The sequence below is a fragment of the Natrix helvetica genome, assembly GCF_964273705.1.
Source record: "Natrix helvetica genome assembly, chromosome: 6".
Classification (NCBI taxonomy): domain Eukaryota; kingdom Metazoa; phylum Chordata; class Lepidosauria; order Squamata; family Natricidae; genus Natrix; species Natrix helvetica.
Genome location: NC_138553.1, coordinates 14,133,438 through 14,154,930, shown reverse-complemented (window position 1 = coordinate 14,154,930; position 21,493 = coordinate 14,133,438). Strand labels below are relative to the sequence as shown.

Sequence of the window (21,493 nt, the reverse complement as noted above, 5' to 3'; positions counted from 1 at the left end):
ACATATGAATCGCTAGGTCTGATATAAAGGTTTAAAGTTCTCTTGCATCCCCATTGAGAATGTAATACAAATGTTTTAGACAAATTCCCCACAGTCAGAGAGAGAAACGGGGGGTGGGTGGGTGTTGTGTGTAAAGTTTGCACTTTCTATTGTGGCTGCTGAATTACTGCTTATCTGTGTTAGCATCTTGCATCTTGCAACTTAACAAGATCTATTTCTTTTCTTCAGAGATAGACACGAAGTCCATAATGTTAGACTTGTCAGAGTTTCTTGCATAAATTCAAATCCAGAAGCATACACAGATAATTGATGCAGCTGGATTCATTAACTTCTTTATGTACATAAGAATAAATGAATAAATGTACAATACCAACAGGTGGTTCTTCCAAGTAAACACAAGGCAGGAGAGTTACAGGCAAACACAAGCAGTTAGTTTCATATCAGTAGACAAGCCCAGACAGACTGCTAAGTTACTTCACAGATCAGCAGACTGCTTTCTTCTTAAGTTTCTGTTTCAATTCTCTGCACAGACTCAGATCTCTTTAAGCTCCCATTGGCTGACTTAGTTGCTATGCCTATTCATTGGCTGACCTTGTTCCCATGTGTCTCCCAGTCATGAATATTTTAACAAGACTGTATAGTGCATTTCACTGAGCCGTTTATGAGTGCATATTCCTCCAAGTTTTCTTACTGATTTTTATGATTTGTTGTCTTATCCATAAGTGGTATTGCTGCTTCAAACCCTTCTACTACTGGTAGTAGGTCCTGTGGGCATTTTATAATGCAATTCCCCAAGCTGCCTCTTTGCCTTTTGCAACTGCCACTAAAGAACTCAGCCATGAAAGTAAGCTTCTTGTCAGGGGAAGAATTAGGATGATGCTAGGGTGGCTGCAATTAGAATTTACAATGTAGATCTTTAAAGAGGTTTGCTGTTTAAGCAGATCAGATGAGAGTGAAAGATAGAAATCATCTTACAAACTAGAAGGAAAATGCAAAGGAAAACCAGGTCCAGTATTGGGACCAGAGCTGCTTAGCAGCTCATATGTTATCTAATCACCTAACTGATCCTCAATCCTTAAAACAAACAAAATGACAGCAAAAAACCTTCAAAATAATCTGCCTAAATTCTCTTGAGTGTGCTGGAGTGGGTGGCTTTAACAAATTTAATGTACTAATAGTAAGTAATAAATTAAAGGGCTAGACCTTGAGAAGGCAGATATAGGTCATATATATGTAGATGTTCATAAGATTTGAATAGGCAACAAGTGACCATGAAAAGGATTTTGAGATGTAATGGGTAGTTTAATGAAAATATTGGTTCAGAGCAGTGGTGGGCTTCCATTTTTTTTATCACCGGTTTGCTCACACGCAACGCTTCTGCACATGTGCGGAAGCATCCGGGCAGGTGGGTGGAGCCTCCCACCGTTGACTACCGATTCGCCCGATCCGGGCCGAACCGGCTGAAACCCCCCTCTGGTTCAGAGTGTAGCTATTACAGAAAAGCTGTGGTCAAAATCCAAAAGTTTTCTTTAAAAGACTTGTTTGCTTGCCATTCCTTGTTTTGTATGCAACACTTGCTCTTGTGGCAGCTCACAACAATTATACAAGACAAAAAGGGGAAAATATTGTCCTGGCAGATAGTAGTAACACCTGGCTGATCATAGCTCAGTTCAAATGTTTAAGTAGGCTCAGCTCTGATTAATATTTGAAATGGGAAACTTTTTGGAAATTTCAGGGTTGTAGGGTCGATTGGGATGTTGAAGAATCTTGGCAGTTATCTTTTCACTGGTACCAAGAAAACTCCATGGTTATATCTATGCAGTATCACTTATCTATGCAGTATCACTTACACTAAGTACTTAGTGTACTTTATACTTTAAGCACTTAACAAAGCGCTCTGCATATTGTTGTTGTTGTTTTTTAGTCTACACATTTGCACAATATGATGTATTTAAACAACTATTTTTCTCTCTTTCTGTGCAATTACTATATAGCTGAATTTCAGGGATGAGCTGGTTCACCCAAACCTACTATTTAAAGAGATTTGCTTTGAAAAGAAACAAATAAATAAATAAATAAATACCAGTATAGAATTATGGTTGAATTGCTAGCTTTGGGAATTGCTAGAGAGATAGCTGCGTGGTTTGTTAAATATAGCCATAGTTCTCAATCATTGTGCAACATTTCTGTTTAACCAATTACTGGCAACTCTGGAGTGTACCGTGTTTCTCTGAAAATAAGACCAGGTCTTATGTTATTTTTTGCTCCAAAAGATGCATTAGGGATCATTTTCTGGTTAGGTCTTATTTTCAGGAAAATACACTACTAATTGCGTCTATCTGGCTGATGATCTTAACTGGGGCTTATTTTGGGTTAGGGCTTATATTACGAGCATCCTGAAAAATCATTCTTGGGCTTATTTGCTTTGGCCACCTAATGAGAAAGAAGGACTCACTGGAGAAGAGCCTAATGCTGGGAAAGATGGAGGGCATAAGAAGAACGGGATGGCAGAGAATGAGGTGGTTGGATGGAGTCACTGAAGCAGTAGGCATGAGCTTAAATGGACTCCAGAGGATGGTTGAGGACAGGAAGGAATGTTGTCCATGGGTTTACGATGGGTCGGACACGACTTCAAAACTAACAACAACAAGGGCTTATTTTCTGGTTGGGTCTTATTTTCGGGAAAACAGGGTATGTTGAGTCATATGTGTATTATTGTTGATTTGCTCATTTGATTCTGGTTCAGTGTTTGCTGAAACCTTTCCTGTATGCCCCACAGGCCATTCCTGGGACTTTTGTGCATTTCTTCCTTGAGGGTTATTCGTAGATCTCCACAGTGCCTGGAGCTTTTCTTTCTTTAAGAATTTTGTTCAGAAGTTTCTGTTTTAAAACTATTTTTTCTTGTGTGAATTCTAAACAAACGATATTTACAATTTTCTTTCTTTTTCTTTTTTGGTAAGGAAAAGTCTTTCTCCCATAAAAATATTCTGTGCCGTATTTAGTGGCCAGGGATTTGCCTCATTTATATTTATACATAGATATTGAAGTGTTGGGAAAAATTGGTGACTAACGTGTCTAAAAGCTTTTTAGGCAACTCTACTTCCATGCACTAACTTATACAAGTATAAAAATATAAAATTCCCAGAATCTGTAACAGAATTGCTATTCATTCATTCATTTCTATCCTGCCTTTGCTACTTTTACAACAACGCAAGGTAACAAACATATCTAACACACCTTCTTCCTCCTGTTTTCCCCACAATAGCCCCATGAAGTAGGTTGAGTTGAGAGAAAATAACTGGCCCAAAATCACCCAGCTGACTTTCATGGCTAAGGTGGGACTTGAACTCACAGTCGCCCACTTCTTACCCAATGACTTAACTACTGGACCAAACTGATAACCAATTCAGCTCTTGCAGCAAAGATGTAACATTTGCTGTACACGTAACTGCTTGCTTTGCTGCATTTTGGTCGTGTGACTGCAAGATGCTGAAATCTTTGTAAATGTAAGTCGGTTGCCGATGGCCTAAATTGCAGTCAGATGACTGCAAGGGTGGTGTGACGGTTGTAACTTCAAGGGCAAGTCATAAATTATTTGTTTTTGAGGCCATGGTAACTTCAAACCATTGTTAAGTGAACCATTGTGAATCAAGGACCACCTGTGTGGATTTCAGAAGCACATATGGGTGTTTGGTCATACAGATTTGAAAATAAGAGTAAGAGACATACTTCTGCATCCAACAGATCCATGGTAAAAAAAATGTTTTTAAAGATTCTATTTATTTATAACTATTTAGCCTTTTTCCAGAGATCTAATTCCTTGTATAGGGGCGTGGTGGCTCAGTGGCTAAGACGCTGAGCTTGTCAATCAGAAAGGTCAGCAGTTCGAATCCCTCGCGCCGCGTAATGGAGTGAGCTCCCGTGACTTCTCCCAGCTTCTGCCAACCCAACAGTTCGAAAGCATGTAAAAATGCAAGCAGAAAAATAAGAGCCACCTTGGTGGGAAGGTAATAGCGTTCCGGGTGCCTGCGGCATTGAATCATGCCAGCCACATGACCATGGAGATGTCTTCGGACAGGGCTGGCTCTTCGGCTTTGAAACGGAGATGAGCACCGCCTCCTAGAGTCAAGAATGACTAGCACATATGTGCGAGGGGAACCTTTACCTTTACTATAGGTGCTTTATTGTTGTGGATTTGATATTTTATATTATGTTAACTAATGACTAGCCAGATCGGGAATGACTAGCACATATTACTTTTACCTTAATTCCTAGTACTTCTTCAACCTCTTCCAAGGTTGGGGCATATTTCTTGCTTAAACAGGAGCCAGGATAGAACTGGAGGGTTATGTTGCCGCTCTTCTTCCTCCTGATTGATTGCTCAGTTCCCTGGCTTTGCCACTCTGTGCCCTAGATTGGCAGATTTAATTTTGAATGATTAATTATTTGTATCTGAACTTCTGGAGTATGATCTCCCCATTCATTACACACGTCGTTAAAAAGTTCCCTTGTTTGTTGAAGTTTGACATTCTAAAAAATGAGTCTGCTTATCAGAAATGCTTGATTTTGAATTAAATATTTCAACGAATGATTGATTTTATGTAATGTTTGCAGTCTATGGTGACTTGTACATTAGCCGTTATGAGAAATAATTGAGTTGACTAACTGAATTTTAGAAGTAAATAAGTGTACACGCTGCATTTAATTCTGGGTGTGGGTGTGTATTTGCAGTATTTGGAACCATATGAACAGATATGAGACTCTACAGTAAACCCAATAGTCTGGTAAGATTTACTTAGCCTTGCAGCTGTTTGGAGAGTCTAGCACAGATCCTCATGCTTTCGAACAAGAGCTCTGCACTGATCTCTGTCACTATCTCCTTGGTCTGAAATTAATTTCCACATACAAAAAATTGCCAAGGCTTTAGATCGAGTTTGATTTTTGCATCAAATTCTTCTTTTCTGCTAGGAGTTACACAGTTGTTCAAGATCAAGTTACATAGATAGAAGTACATATTCCCTCAGACTCCAATCTTAGAACCTAACAGAAGTTAGGGTCCTTCAGCCTATCAAGGCCTCCTCTGAACTCTCAAATTATGAAATAATTTAATTTTGGCAGAAGAATTTTAGATCAGCCCAAGACGGAGAACAAACCAGTCTATCCCTCACCCTCTTCAACTTCGAGTATTTCTAGCCAACATGTCCCAGAGATGCTCTTCAAAAGGCAACTGGAATTTCTTGGTTTTTCCCTTGAAAACATTTCGCTTATTATCCTTTTTCAGTTCTGAGAACTGAAGAAGCTCCTTGGATGAGAGATCAAATGTTTTCAAGGGAAAAATTGCCTTTTGCCCAGTTGCCTTTTGTTTAACACCTTTGGGATTGAGAATCTCCATGACATCTAAGCCAATATGGTTTATAGTGGTCAGAATGCTGGAGTGATATTTGTGTTATGCAAGTAGATATATACTAGTGGGCTCCAGTTTGGGATAAATTGGAATACGTACAGTGGTGGGATTCAAATCATTTAACAACCTGTTCTCCATAGCGCTGCTTGGAGAGTACAAGGATTGGGTTAACACAGCCTGTTTGCCCATGGACTGAGTAGATTTTTTCCCCTCTGGCCACGCCTCCTTTGCCTCTTCTGGCTCAGTTTTAAAAACTCAGTCCGCCCGATAGGACGAGTTTGGGGAACACTCAGCATTGAGCAAATAGGCTGGGTTCTCCAATAGTAATTTTATGTGATATTTAGCTGTTATTAGGATTTTTCCCCAGGTTTTATTATTTTGATTTTTTATTTTCCCTTTTTTCTATTTTTTATCAAGAGGATTTACCTAACTAAGGCTGAGGCAGCGATCGGTTCCACAGCTGCTTAGTCGCAGCTGGGGGAACAAGCGAGGCCGCTTGTCCGGCGTCTGCTGGCAAGCGCAGGGAAGGACGGCAATCCCCGTGCTTCCCTGGTCGCTTTGGAGGAGAGGCTTTTAAAAAAGCCCTTGCTTCTCCAAACGGCGTCTTTTGCCGATCGGGAGAGCGGCGGCCATTTTGAAAAGCGCTGCTTTGGCGCGCTTTTCGGCTGCAGCCAATGAGAAGCGCCTGGCCCTTAAGTGAGGCTTTTGGCGCGCAGAAGAACCGGCGGCCATTTTTTTGAGTCCTTTTTGCCTCCGGAAAGCAGCAGCAAGCAGCAGAGCCTCTCCGCCTCTACAGACAGCCGCAGAGGATTGCGAGGGCTTGTCTGGGTCTCCAGCAAGCCTGAAGTTCCCCAGCCACCCAAGGGGAAGCGGCAAGGAGTGTCCTGGTGCCTGATCCAGCCTCCCATCTGAGTCTGCAGACGCTTCTGGAGCCGTCGGGCCAGCGTCCACTGCCCTTCCCTCAGCAGCGACCTCTTCGACTCAAGATCAACCAAGGATGGCTGATGAAGGTTTGGAGCGAAGGGAGGAGCTGGCAGGGCCATCTGCAAAGCGCAGTAGGCCAGATCCCTCAGGCCAGGGGAGAAAGGGAAACAAGGGCGCTGGGGGGAAAGCTTCCCACTCTGCAGCTGGGAGTAAGGCCCCCAAAATTCAAGGGGACAAGGGGCAGGACTCCCTGAAGGATAAGTCTGTTAGGCCCCAGGTTCCCTCTGCACCCTTACCAAGTGAGGCTGGGCCAGTTCCTTCCCCACCCATCCAGAGGGAGATAGAGCAGGGGGAGGAGATGGGGGATAGATCCCCATCCTTCTGTGATAGGGATTCCATGTCAGGATCCCCTGCAGCCTCTCTGGGTTACCCAGGTTCTCCTAGCTCTTCAGTCAGGGAGGATCTCCCCTCCTTTCAATATTGTTTTCATGCAGAGGATCAGAGAGATCCTCCTAGGGGTGCCAGGGGACAGGCCTATGCCCAAGCCAGACCTGTAGAGGACAAGGGCCCAGCTATGTCAGCAGAGATGAGGGATCTCATCACGCAGGCTATTTCCCAGGGTGTGGTAGAAGCCATGAGGCTACAGGAAGGCAGGGGTGGCAAGGCCTCTAGGCCTACTCGCCCCCTGGGGGAAAAGAGGACCAGAGTACTCGATTCCCCGGGCACTTCTATCACCACAGAGGTGTCTACGTGGGAGGAGGAGGCTGCTGAGGACTTTGCCCTCTCGGAGGATGAGGACATGCCTCCAGACAAGCCCTCTTTCACTGGTCTCTTTAAGCCAGCCCTATTCAAGTCCATCTTACACAAGGCCAGAGCCTCTACTGAGCTTGGTGCCAAACCTAAGGACAAGGAAGTCCCCTCTACTTCCCAGGACCTCATGGCAGGGTTGTTCAGCGAAACAACCCCTGACCCAGAACTGATACCAGTCCCTGACATGTTCATGGAGGTTATTCAGCGCCAATGGGCTCAGCCTGGTACCCTGGCCAATCCCAGTGGCGCAGACAAATCTCTGTACCCTTTAGAACCTAGACTGGAGGATGTTTTGAAGCCTCCAGAAGTGGATGCCCCTGTGGTCTCTCTGACCTCTAATTCTAATCTCCCGGCCGAGTTATTAGAAGGGTTAAAGGCAGAGGATAAGAGGGCAGAAAAGGCTTGTCTCAAAACGCACCAGGCGGCTGCCTGGGCGATCAAGACCTCCACTTCGGCCTCGTTCTTTACGAGGGCATCCTTATTATGGCTGCGCCAACTCAGATCTCAGCCCCCATCTGAAGCATCTCGTTGGCGACATGATCTTAACAAGATCATTACGGCTGTGGAATACGCCTCTGATGCGTCCCTACACGCAGCGAAATTCGCCTCCAGGGCACTAGCGTCCAACATCACTTCTCGCCGCCTGCTTTGGCTTCGGCACTGGCAGGCGGACATGAAGGCTAAGTGGAAGCTGGCTTCAGCTCCTTTCAAGGGAGAGAACCTCTTTGGGGATTCCCTAGAGAAATTCCTAATTGAGACAAAGGATAAGAGGAAGGTTCTTCCTTCCACCTTCAGGAAGCATGACAGGAAAGGTCAGGGCTCGTTCAGGAAACAGGCCTTTCGGGCACAGGAAGGTGGCCAGGTCTCTTCCTCTTCTTATTCCTCCCAAAGACAGTTTAACCAGTCCTCTGACAGGTCCCAGGAACGAAACAACTTTTCTTCCAGGGGCAGACAATCCAATCAGGGGTCCTTTCGGAAGCCCTTTCGTGGGGGAGCCCACAACCGTCAGTTTAGACGTGGGAAGTGACCGTCTGGGGTCTCCTCCCATCGGGGGCCGCCTGCAATTCTATGCAGACCGTTGGGAGGAAACAACCTCGGACAAGTGGGTATTAAATACCATCAGGAGGGGTCTAACCCTGGAGTTTCTATCCTCTCCTCCGCGGACCTTTGTTCGCTGCCCACTATCCAAGAACCCGGTAAAGAGGGCTCTCATGCAGGCAGAGATAGATCATCTTCTGCAGATCAACGCAATAGAGGCAGTTCCTCCAGAACAGGAAGGGAGGGGATTCTATTCCATTCTCTTCCTGGTCCCCAAGAATTCAGGGGGGTGGAGGGCCATTTTAGATCTGAAGCGCCTGAACAGGCATCTGGCCTACAAGCGCTTCAAAATGCAGTCTCTCCAGTCGATCCTAAGCTGCATGCGACAAGGGGATCTGCTCACCTCCATCGATCTCAAGGAGGCGTACCTACATGTGCCCATCCATCCTGCACACAGGAAGTTCCTGCGCTTGTGTTACAACGGAAAGCACTTCCAATACAGGGCGCTTCCGTTCGGACTTTCTTCTGCACCCAGAACGTTCACAAAGCTTCTTGCAGCTGTGGCGGCCCACCTGCGCAAGCTTCCAGTCCGCCTGGAGTGCTATCTGGACGACATCATCATCCATTCAAGAACTCAGCAGCAAGCGGTGAGAGATGTAAACGTCACAGTTCACACCTTACAGGACCACGGGTTTTCCGTAAACATGGAAAAGAGCAACCTGACTCCTGCCACACGCATACAACATCTGGGCGCCATAATAGACTCGGTGTCTTGCCAGGTGTCCCTGTCTCCGGAAAGAATCCGCAACATCAGGAACAGAATCCGGTTGTGTCGCAGGAACAGGTCCTGGCAGGTAGTGCAGCTATCCCAACTGTTAGGGATCATGATTTCTTGTCTCAACATAGTTCCCTGGGCACGTCTTCATGCAAGGGAACTGCAATGGTTCTTACTTCCAATGCAAAGAGCAAAGATCAGCAACTCCACCAAGCAAGTTCGCATCCCACCAAGAGTGACTCGGTCTCTGAGTTGGTGGCAGTCTCGAGCAGTGGAGAAGGGTTGCCTATTCAGAGAACCCGACAGGATCGTGGTAACGACCGACGCCAGTCTCTACGGTTGGGGGGCGCATTGCCAAGGCCAGCTGGCGCAAGGCAGGTGGTCCAGCGCGGAGGCAGCCCGGAGCATCAATTGGCTAGAACTCAGGGCAGCCCGGCTTGCGCTGAGGAGATTTGCAGAACAGCTGAGGGGGCACCACGTTCTGCTGCTGACCGACAATGTGGCCACAAAGGCTCACGTGAACCGACAAGGAGGGACCCGCTCCAAAAGACTCATGTCAGAGGCGGAGGCCATAGGACGATGGGCAGAGATCCACTTAGCGTCGCTGAGGGCGGATCACATTTCCGGAACCAGCAATGTGAGTGCGGATTGGTTGAGCCGTCAGACCATCGACAACTCGGAGTGGCAACTTCATCCGGACCTGTTCGCACAGGTGGTAAGGAGGTTTGGTCTCCCACAGGTCGACCTGTTTGCCTCGGCGGCAAACACACAGCTCCAGCGGTTCTTCTCCCGCTACAAGTCAGCACAAGCGGAGGGGACGGATGCCCTGAGGTCCAACTGGCCTCCAGGGCTTCTATACGCGTTTCCGCCCCTCCCTCTGATCCCGCAGGTGATCTACAAGCTGCTGAAGGAGGGGGCGGAGCTCATTCTGGTGGCTCCACATTGGCCCAGGAGATCCTGGTTCGCGGACCTGGTCGATCTGTCTGTGGAGCAACCGTGGAGAATTCCTCCAGACCAGGTATCCTTGCGTCAAGGGGCCATCAACCATCCAGAGCCCCAATGGTTGCAGTTAGCCGTCTGGCACTTGAGAGGCAGCTCCTGAAGGACCAGAGCCTCTCAGACAACGTCATTAAAACCATCCAAGCTTCCAGACGTCCGGCCACTACTCGCATTTATGACGCGACTTGGGCTGCCTTTTCTTCCTGGTGCAGCAAACGGGACATTGACAGTGTGGAAGCGTCCATCCCTCAGTTATTGGACTTCCTACAAGAGGGCTTGGACAAAGGACTGGCACCAGCCACTCTCAGGCGCCAGGTTGCCGCATTATCCACCATCTTAGCCAGACACCAACCTCAATCCCTGAGTCTCCATCCTCAGGTCAAGAGCTTCTTGAAGGGGGCCTACAACATCCGACCCCAGGTGGTGCACAGGTACCCGACCTGGAACCTACCCTTTGTCCTGCAGGCATTGACAGCGGCTCCCTTCGAACCTTTGAGGAAGGTATCTCTTCGACATCTGACTCTTAAGACTGCCTTCCTCATAGCCATTACTTCAGCCAGAAGGGTATCTGAGATTGCGGCCTTCTCGGCCAAGGAAGAGCTGTGCATCATCCACCCAGACAGGGTCATCCTACGGTTAGACCCCGCCTTCATGCCGAAGGTGAATTCTCATTTTCACAGGTCTCAGGAGGTCATCCTCCCGAACTTCTGTCCCAGCCCTCAACACGCCAAGGAGCGCAGGTGGCACAAATTAGACGTGCGAAGGGCAGTCAGTATTTACCTGAAACGAACTAAGGATATCAGGCACTCCGAGGCCTTCTTTGTGTCTTTTCAACCAGGTTCCCTGGGTCGCAAGGTGTCGTCTTCAACCATAGGTCGGTGGCTGCGAGCTTGCATTAAGATGACATATGACCTTCAGGGCAAGCCGGTTCCACCTCGTGTAACGGCACATTCCACCAGAAGTGCAGCCACGACCGCGGCCTGGGCGACTCAAGCATCTATTCTGGACATTTGCAGAGCAGCCACGTGGGCGTCTCCCACGGCTTTCATTAGAAACTACAAGATCGATTCCTTTGCCTCTGCCGAAGCCTCCTTTGGCCGTAGAGTTTTACAGAAGGTTATTGAGGCTCCGGACAAGGTCACTTCTTCCCGCCCTGGGACACAATAGCTTGGGCATGTCCCAATCCTTGTACTCTCCAAGCAGCGCTATGGAGAATGACCGTTGTCTTACCTGAACGGTCGTTCTCATGGCGCTGCGGAGAGTACAAGACCCACCCAGGGTGATTGTTTAGCACCGAGATTGTATCTTTGCACAGGTGTGAGCTGAGAACGTCTTCGTCGGACAAGACCTCGTTTTTAAAACTGAGCCAGAAGAGGCAAAGGAGGCGTGGCCAGAGGGGAAAAAATCTACTCAGTCCATGGGCAAACAGGCTGTGTTAACCCAATCCTTGTACTCTCCGCAGCGCCATGAGAACGACCGTTCAGGTAAGACAACGGTCATTCTCTGCCCTAATGATTTCTTCCAACAACCAGTTCACCAAACTGCTCAGAAAGTTAACAACCGGTTCTCCCAAAGTGTTGTGAACTGGCTGAATCCCACCACTGAATATGTCTTACTTTTAAGACTGAGATACAATCAGATATTCTTTATGAGGTAAATCAATAGGCTATTTATGATGAATAATTCTAAAAATGAAGACCTTTATCTTTTAGGAGAGGAGGACGAAGAAGAACAACCGGAGATGCCCGTTGGACCTCGTCCTCGCCCTATGTCTGAACTGCATCTTAAGGAGAAAGCAGTGCCAATGCCAGAAGCCACTGCTTTTTTCGTTTTCAGTCCCAGCAACAAGTATGTTGTTTCTTGTATGAACTTGTGCCACCATGAAAACAGTCCCAATAACATGCTTTTAAGAAAGTGTGGGTAGTTGTATGTTTTGTAGTCTGTCTTGTACAATGCAAGCTTAGTGGATAATTCTACGATATAGGAAAATGTATATACTATTGTCACTGATCTCCAAGAATGTTTATAAGAGACAAATAAATTCTAGATGGAAAATGGAAAAGAAAAATAATCTCTATTTCAAGATAAAATTGCTCTGTGGAAAAGAAAGGTTCTTGGTATATATCAGGGATGGGTGAATAAGAGCTCTACTCTTAATCTAGCCCAAAGGCCAGCTTGCTGCCATGAAGACACAACTGGCCTTGATGACATAAATGGTTGGGACTTTAGGAAAGAGCAGCCTTGTCTCCAAGCCATAAAAATCTTCCTTGCATCTTCAGCCGAATGGTTTGATATAGATCTGAGAAGAATAGAAATAAGAGATGGAGGGAATTAGAAGCAAAATGTAAATGTTTTTCCAGTAATCATTCTACATTCATTCACAACAAAATCTTAAGGCTATTACCATAGTCGACTATCTCTACATATGGAATTACAAAACTCCTCACCCTATTGGAAACAGTACAGTATTCTCCCCTTCCCCAACCGCATTACAGTTTTCTCTTCTTTTTAAAAAAATAACTATTGATTTATTTGAATCATTCTACTTGCATCTTCAGGGACGCAGTGGCTCAGTGGCTAAGACGCTGAGTTTGTCAATCAGAAAAGTCAGCAGTTCAGTGGTTTGAATCCCTAGTGCCACGTAACAGAGTGAGCTCCCATTACTTGTCCCAGCTTCTGCCAACCCAGCAGTTCAAAAGCATGTAAAAATGCAAGTAGGAAAATAGGGACCATCTTGGTGGGAAGGTAACAGCATTCCGTGTGCCTTGGGCGTTTAGTCATACCTGTCACATGACCACGGAAACGTCTTTGGACAGCGCTGGCTCTTCAGCTTTGAAACGGATGAGCACGGGCCTCCTAGAGTCGGGAAAGACTAGCACATATGTGCGAGGGGGACCTTTACCTTTACCTTTACTTGGATCTTCAGTTAGACACCCTTATGGCTTAGGTGAGTTCAGTCACAAAGTCCCTCTGCTCAGATCTGCAATGCCAAAATATGTTTAAAATCACGGATATCGTAAGTCAAAATCATTATTTCATCGTTTATTCCTTGCAGAAAGTTGAAAGTCATGAGTAGGAATCTATTTGTGATTTATTCGTCCCGATATTTTCAGTGAGGTGGCAAATTTGTGACTGGGCTATTTTACTTCAGGTTGTTGATGAAGACTCCTATGGTCAAATGTTCGGTTTCTGTTGGCATGTGACCTACAAATAAGCTTAAGAAATCAAGGGGTTTAGGTAAAACATTGATCTCTGTAATATCTGATGAGTAAGGTTGTGTCTCTCCTCTCTGCCTCTCTCTCTCTCTCTTTTCAGATTTCGGGTCCACTGCCATCGCATCGTTAATAACAACATTTTCACCAACCTGATCCTTTTTTTCATCTTGCTCAGCAGCATCTCTCTGGCAGCTGAGGACCCAGTTCGGCATTACTCAGTTAGAAATCAAGTACGCCTTCCATTTTTTCACTGCTCTGCAGATTGTACAGAATGAGGTTCAGAAGCCAGATGACTAATGCTTGCCAGGTTCTCATGCTGCCTGATCTAAATTACCGTATTTTGGGGAGTATAAGACGCACCAAGGTTTTAAGAGGCAAATTTTTTTAAAAAGTTTTTGCACTCTGCAAACCTCCCCAAAACAGCCCGTTTTTCTCGAAAAAGGGCCCATTTTGTTTAGGTGGCTTGTACAGTGTTCCTGGGGAGTGGGGGTCCAAAAAGGACCAAAAAAACAGCCCATTTTTTGTAAAAAAAGGGGGGCATTAGGAAGCTTATAGAGTACTCCTGGGGGCTGGGGGGGCAAATTTGAGCAAAAAACGGCCCATTTTTTGCTCATTTCTGCCCTCCTCAGCTCCCAGGAGCCCCCTGAAAGCCTCCTACAAGCTATGTACGGCCATTTTGGTGAAGGGGGCGGGGTTCCTGGAGGCAAAAAAAATGCTGTATTCAGTGTATAAGACGCACCCAGATTTTCAGCCTCTTTTTTTTGAGGGAAAAAGGTGTGTTTTATACTCTGAAAAATACGGTAGTGCCTAAACCAGAGCCCTTCAAACTTGGCAACTTTAAGACTTGTGGACTTCAACTCCCAGAATTCTCCAGCCACCTGGCCTAAACAGAAAGAGCTGCTGGTCAGTACAGGTAGTCCTCGACTAACAACAGTTCATTTAGTGACTATTCGAAGTGACAATAGCACTGAAAAAAGTGACTTACGATCATTTTTCACACTTACCGCCATTGCAGCATCCCCATGGCCACATGATGAAAATTCAGATGCTTGGCTACTGACTCATATGTAAGGCAGTTGCTGTGACCTGGGAACATGTGACCTGACATATAAAGTCAATGGGGAAACCTTAACAACTGTGTTACTTAACAACTGCAATAATTCATTTAACATCTGTGGCATGAAAGGTTATAAAACGGGATAAAATTCACAAATGTCTCACTTAGTAACAGAGATTTTGGGGTCCATTGCGGTTATAAGTCGAGGGCTGCCTTATAACACCCACACATAATTTTGTGTAAATTAATCTAGAATTCATATTAAATTAAGCAGCTGAGGTGTTATATTTATATGAGTTGGGTTTTTTTCTTCAGCAAAGTTTATGTGGTCAAAAGCATATAAATAAACAAATGACATCAATAAAGGTGGGCTTTCTAGGGAATCAACCTTAAAAAGGCTAAGGATCCATTACCCTTCCAATAAAACTATATTTTCAGTGGATCCCTAGAAAGAAGAATGGCCATTACATCTACCAGTTAAACATACCTACCAGGAGTAACTCTCACTGGAATCAATGAAATCAACCTCAAGTAGATTTATATATGATTAGATTGCAAACTATTCTTCCTTAGAAAGCTTTCCTTGAATGAAACAGGTCATCAATGTTTTTACCTCAAAATATCACCCTATAGATTATCAAGCAAATGTTTTTAAAGCCAGATTTTGAAATGGCAAGGATTGAACTGGGGCCATCCTATATGTTAAACATATCGCCCTGCATTCAGATTTGATTTAATATAGATATGCTTGAACAGATGTTACTGAAATCGTGTTTCTCCATCTTAAGATATGTGGACGTCAGTTCTCGGGCTGGAAATTCTGGGAGTTGAAGTCTACATATCTTAATTTGCTTTAAACCATTCCTTGCATCCTTGCATCCCCAAAACATTCATTTCATTTTTGAAAGGCATTTAAAACATTCTAGAGCCACAGCAGATGGCAACAGGTTTCACAGATTTGAAAATCTATGTAAGGTCAGAATTCATACTTGGATGGGAGATAATCAAGATTAATAATAGTCAAAAATATACAATGGAAGAAGACAAGAGCAAGCTACAATGTACAATAGTCTAGCTCTCTTCAAGAAAATTGTTACTTTTACTATATTTTGGGTATGAAGAGTTGTAAATGGACAGTATATATACTTCTGTTATATCTGACAGTTTCAGAAGTATTTCTTTGTTCCAAAATCTTTGTTCCAGAGTTTGATCTGTATTGAAAACGAAAGCAGAAATATATGTGGAAATATTTTCAAAAGTATCATTTAGATAACAAGAAATCATCAATATTCCCCACCCCCTCGCTGGGCTTTGTAACATTCCTTTTTCAGAAACACCCAGTACTTAATTTAATACACCATGCAGAAAAGGGCAAATTTCACCCAGTCTGTTTACAGCAAGGAAAATGCAGGGAAATTACCTACTGATGATTCTTTTTGTAAAATGATATTCACTGTAACCCGAAGTCTGTGTCAAGTGTTGCTTGAATGTGTTGTAAAAAGAAAAACTATCAAGGTATTTTGAATCACACGATATAAAATATACTTTAATGGGCTAATAATTCTCAATATTGATACAGGAGAAATTACAGGTGTAATCATACATAAAATAACCTGATAATTGTGAGCATTTAAGGCTGGAATTCTATTTCCATTTACCTCAGAATAAACATAACTGAACTCAGTGGGACTGAATTTACAGAAGAAAGATGCATAAAAACAGGGGGCAAGATTTCTCCCACTTTTAAGCATAATTTGCAATTTTACTTCTATGGAAAGATACTCCTGTGTCTCTTCAGGCTGGCCGGGAATTGCTGGGCTTGAGTCCACACATCTTAAAGTGGCTGAGGTTGAGAACTACTGCTCTAAAGAATCATGACATTTAAAAGTTGCACATGATATTTAGTTATCTTGTCAGTTAAAAGCTTCCAATATTTTCATGCTATGTAAAAGTGTCCAGAAACATTAGTAAGGCAGCTGATCTCTACACTAAATTTAATGGGAAGCTTGAACATCAATAGTCATTCACAGCTCAGAACACCTGGGCTCAATATTAGCCTAGGAAGACTGTCAAAATGCAGAATTTGGCTCTAGTACAAATTCTCTTAACTTCCCAATATACAGTATAATGCTTTGCTCATTCCTATTTTTACCTACTGCCAGAATATTGAATTCTAATGTCTCTGCAAAGTGGTATCAGCAGGTTAAAATGTACATGGTGGTTCATATACATACATGCGCAAATTAATTGATTCATTAATATTGATATGCATGGAAATGAGCCCATGAGGGGAAAGATTAGGAGTATTCAATTATCCAGGCCTTTCCTGCTGCATGCATGAAGTAGATTCCATAGCAGATTTTGGATAGGATTTCTTTAATATTCTTACCAATTCTATACTTTAATGTGATAGTTTCCAAATTGTTCAACAGTGTGGCCAGTTCTTCAAACAATCTCTTTTCATCAAATAGGGATTTATTTTGATTTTAATATGATTTAAAACCAAATAAACATCTGCTCGTCAATCAGCAAGTGAGATTTGGGTTTTGCGGATGTTTTATAATAATTTCTATTCAACACATACTTTTTCAATGCACTAGACATATCCTTAAAATTGTTTTCAATTCAAGATAGCTCCCCTAAGCACCAGTATCATCTCATTCCAGGAAGAGAAGCAGCTGCAAATCTTGTATGATCATACATTATTTTGGGGAGGGGGGGTTGCTGTTGTTTTGGAAGTATTTCTAAATTCATAGGCACTGCATAAAAGTAATTCAAATTGCAGTGTCTTGACCTGTATTGTTTACTTTTTGTAATGTTGTAAAATTATATTGTCCAGCTATTTAATTGGTTATTTACTGTACATTTACTGAATTCACAAAAATAGAGCCACTTCCCATCTTTTTTTAAATAAAGTAATTAAGAACTATTGTTGGGAACTCAACAAAATAGCTCCAAAACTGCATTGTGCTATGCTAAACTGAGCATTAATCCGGTCATGTTTAATTATGCTGGCATAGAATTTTGCCCATAAAGTTTAAAAGCGAGGAAGAAAGCTCAATTGGGTGAAAACCCCTTTCTTCCGGCATTGTTTTAACAACTTCAGATATCTTAAAATATGTTTCATCCAATCAACTCTTTCTTTGTGCAATGATGAGTTACTGTTCTTCCCTCAGAGGCAATAAACCTGTGAAGTTTAATAAAGTTAAAAGGAACAAAACGTTGTATATTTGACATTATAATGAACAACATTCCAGGAACAAATCTTAACTCAGGTTTACTTTGGCATTTTGTTTACATACAATCAAATCTATCCCTACTTGATAGATAGATTGAGCTAGATTGCACTTTGCAGCCTAATCTTAATTATGGTGACCCCAGAGTAAGTCTCCCTGATTTGAATGATAGATATACTTAGAACCACTTTAAAAAAACTCAGTTAATGTGTGACTTTATAACAACAGAGGATCATTCAGTAAGTCTCAGGCAGCTGGGCTTTCAAAATGTGACTTTGTTTCCCTTGATAATAAAACAGAGTTACATACATATAATAGTTTTGGGGGAGAGAAGGAGGGAGGAAGCATACATTTTCCACCAGAGATCAAGTATATTTAAATTTTCTGGCCAAGAGTTTAATTTACCAAATACTGTTTTACAGAAACAGTACTTTGCTTTCTCATGAAAGCACAGGTGAAAAAATAGCAAACAAAGACAACTGTTATTTAAATATCCTGCTTATAGCCTGATAATTGTCTTCACTAAAAAGTTGCAATCACTCACCAGTACAGCTCCTTAACGTAGCTATTCATTTTGACTTATATTGTGCTCACTCACATACCTTCCTTCTCCCTGCACCCCTTCCCTTTTGTTTTACAGGTTCTCTTTTGTTTTGATATATTTTTTACTGTCATTTTCACCATTGAAATTGCCCTGAAGGTAAAGTCCCATCTCCTCTTCCATTAGCTTCTCACTTGTAAGCCCACTAATTTTCTGCTGCTCTCTGTTGCTAACCCACGCACCTGTTCGTCTTTTGACCATGCTCAGTGATCACTAACCCAACTGTGCTTATTTTTCAGATCCTAGGCAATGCAGATTATGTCTTCACTAGTATCTTTACATTAGAAATTATTCTTAAGGTAACCACTGTGAGCCTTCTGTGCTCCCTCTTGCTTTCTGCTTTGTCATTTAGTACTGCTTTAGATCCGAAGTGTTTTCTCTGTAGGTCGGTGTCCTTTGTCGCTCAGTTGTGATTGTGCATGTTTTAGGAACTAATCCCTTGTAACTACTATAGTCTCAGTCGTTAGTACACCTGTTAGTCTTTGGTGTATAGACATGATGGCGAACCTATGGCATGTGTGAGCCAGAGGTGGTATGTAGAGCTCTCTTTCTGGGCATGCGCCGTTGCCACCTGCTTTTCCAGGTTCTGATGTGCACATGCAACGCCAGCCAGCTAGTCTTTGTGTGCGGGACCGCCATAAACCGGAAGACCAGCTGGCCAGTGTGCGCATGCGCACTGGGCAGCTGATCTTCCAGTTTCCAGCAGACATGTGCGCACAAAGACCAGCTGTCCAGCATGCATGTGAGCTCTGGGCAGCTGCTCTTCTGGTTTCCAGCACTCCTGCGCATCTGAAGACCAACTGGCTGGGGCGCATGTGTGCACCGGAACCCAAAAGAGCAACTGCTCTTCTGGTTTCCAACATGTGCACGCACGCACGCATTCTGGTTTTGGCATTCGGTGCCGAAAAGTTTCTCCAACACTGGTATATAGCAACCAAATTACCCAGGAAGCTGAGGGAAGAATAAATGTCCTGAAATACCACATGTTTTCATTTCAGGAAGCAATAACCATGTACCATACAAAAAGGGACTCTTTGTGATAAGCTCTCCTAATATCTTTATATCGCTCCTAACCTAAAATAAAACAAAACTTTTTTTAAGAAAAACACATTATAACCAGTCATTATAAACTCAGGCAACATGAGTCAGACTATTTAGAATACAACTTCTATTTTATATGTCTTGTAGTGCTAAATTGGCTTTAGGGAGCGGAATTTCCACCTAATAGACCAGGAAATTCTAGCAATTTGCTAGTGTGAGCAAATACAGATGAAGCCAAGACTCCTTCAATATATGTGTTTAAAAAATGGAATTGTATTAAATGTGGCCTACTATGTTAAATTACAATTGCTGAAATAGCCAATGAAGCACACATCTATTGAAATAGGAGCAAACTTTACCCATCCTGAAACTGCCAAAAATGAAAAGGCGGGGAAAATTATTAAATCTCTATCAGGCCATTGGTAACTGGTTGATAAGTTATGCCACCTTGGTAGATTTTAGATGGTTTAGAATGCTGGAAACTAACTAGAAGAAAGTCTAGAAATTAAACTCTTGATTGAGGTTTTTCTAGCATACCGAAATTACAGCATCACCTTTTGTTAAATCCAACCTGGATGGGAAATTTCTAATCCAGCATGACATCCAAGTCCAGAAAACTGAGTTAAATAAATAAGCAAGCTATTGCTAGATAAACTGAGGTAGATATCCTGTCAACACAGCCACTGAAGATTACACCAGCTTTCAGTATTGTTCTTCTATAATGTTAACAGCATCAATGTTTAAAAGATCACATTTCCTTCAATCTTCTAACTTTGATCTCTCATATACCGAAGAGCACAGATAACTAGAATAAGTGGTGTAATACAAAATATCCAGTGCCTTTAAGACCCTCCAGACAGTTGTGACTGACTTATTTATCTTACAAGGATATGGAGAATGTTAAATGTTAATTTCTACCACTCAGATTAATGTGGATTTTTTTTATCCAGTAGAAGAAATTACAAATTTTTAATGCAGTGCATTCTGAGTTGTCTGCAAGAATTGAAAATGCCCCTATGATTGTTTGTTCCTTGTATTCCAATCAGTATTTTACATTTAATAAATAAATAAAATAAGTATCCTTATTTTAAGACATTTTCAGGTATGATACGTTTAAGGAGTCATGCTAAAATTCTGTGTGCAGGTAACACTTTCCCTGTAACAACTAGCAGAGGTGGGTTCCTAACGGTTCGGACCAGTTCGGATGAGTAATTAGGCCACCTCACCCATATCTCCGAACCAGTTCTGTTGGCGGTGCCTACAGTGCTGCCATCTTGTTTTTTGCTTCTGCGCATGCGCAGAAACAATTTTTGCACTGCTGTGCATGCACGTTTTCAAAGCGTGCCCACGCCCAAAGCACATCCCTGAGAGAACCAGCAGTAAAAGAATCCAGAACCCACCCCTGGCAACTAGGTATATCAGCCAAAAGAAATTTAAGCAGATTAGCCACACTTCATTATTTTTTAAACATTTCAAAATCAAATCACAGGATTGAAATTTGTATTGTGTTGGTCTATTAAATAAATGCAAAGCAAACAGACAAAACAGTCAAGCAAGTTGTTATTGTGGCACAGGAAAAATGTGAAAAAGATACCATCCCAGTGTGATGTATGCATGTTAGGATCAAAGGGACTAAAAATAATGAAATGCCTGGGAAAAGGAATATTTTAGCCTGATGTCAAAAAAAGCAACAAACATACGTGCCAAGTGTGTGTCCTTGGGGAACACATTTCACAAAGTCCCAAAGCCACTCTCACTTCACAAAAACTACTAAAGTGTCCTTGAAAGTTCATATGGAGAAGGCATTCCTTGAGATTCTAAGCCATTAAAAACGGCCTCAAGATTTTGAATTACGTAAATTTTTATTTTCTTGGAAAAGAGTGTTGCTGGTAATAATAATTTTTAAAAAAACCACGCAGAAACTGCTATGATCTAATTAATAGTACATTTAGATTTCCTAAGCGATTGCAAGTATTGATTCAGATATATCTTACCTTATCACCGATAATAGAAATCAAACTTGGCGTTCTTGCATGGACACCAAGTTCCCTCATGTTATAGAACTGATATTACATGAGACTCAACTGTATTGATAAAAACTGTGCCTGCTGGTAAGAAAGCAGCAGAGATATATTCCTCAATTCAGTCAGAGAGATTAAGCAGTGTGAGGATGACCCTTCTAAAAGTTTAAAGAATATGGATCTGGTAGAACTATGAAAAGATCCTTCTTCCTATTGAGATCACCAGACTAATTTCCATTAAAGGAGGTTTAGGGGGGGGAGTAAAAACTTAAATAATAATCATACGGGAAAGTACATTTTACAAAATTCTAGAATGAATGAAAGCTAACAAAAAGAAAAGTGTATTCGAAAGGCAATAAATAGCAAGCTGCC

At 42.8% G+C, this 21,493-nt stretch overlaps 1 protein-coding gene across 1 annotated transcript in view; it reads left to right on the top strand.

Annotated features, from left to right (window-relative positions):
- Positions 1 to 21,493, top strand: part of CACNA1C (calcium voltage-gated channel subunit alpha1 C) — a 547,747-nt gene that overhangs the window by 430,967 nt on the left and 95,287 nt on the right. Inside the window, exons 19-21 of the mRNA XM_081957273.1 lie at positions 11,663 to 11,798; positions 13,266 to 13,395; positions 18,299 to 18,358. Of these exons, the coding sequence (XP_081813399.1) occupies positions 11,663 to 11,798; positions 13,266 to 13,395; positions 18,299 to 18,358 (326 nt within the window). The remainder of the gene's footprint in view (positions 1 to 11,662; positions 11,799 to 13,265; positions 13,396 to 18,298; positions 18,359 to 21,493) is intronic.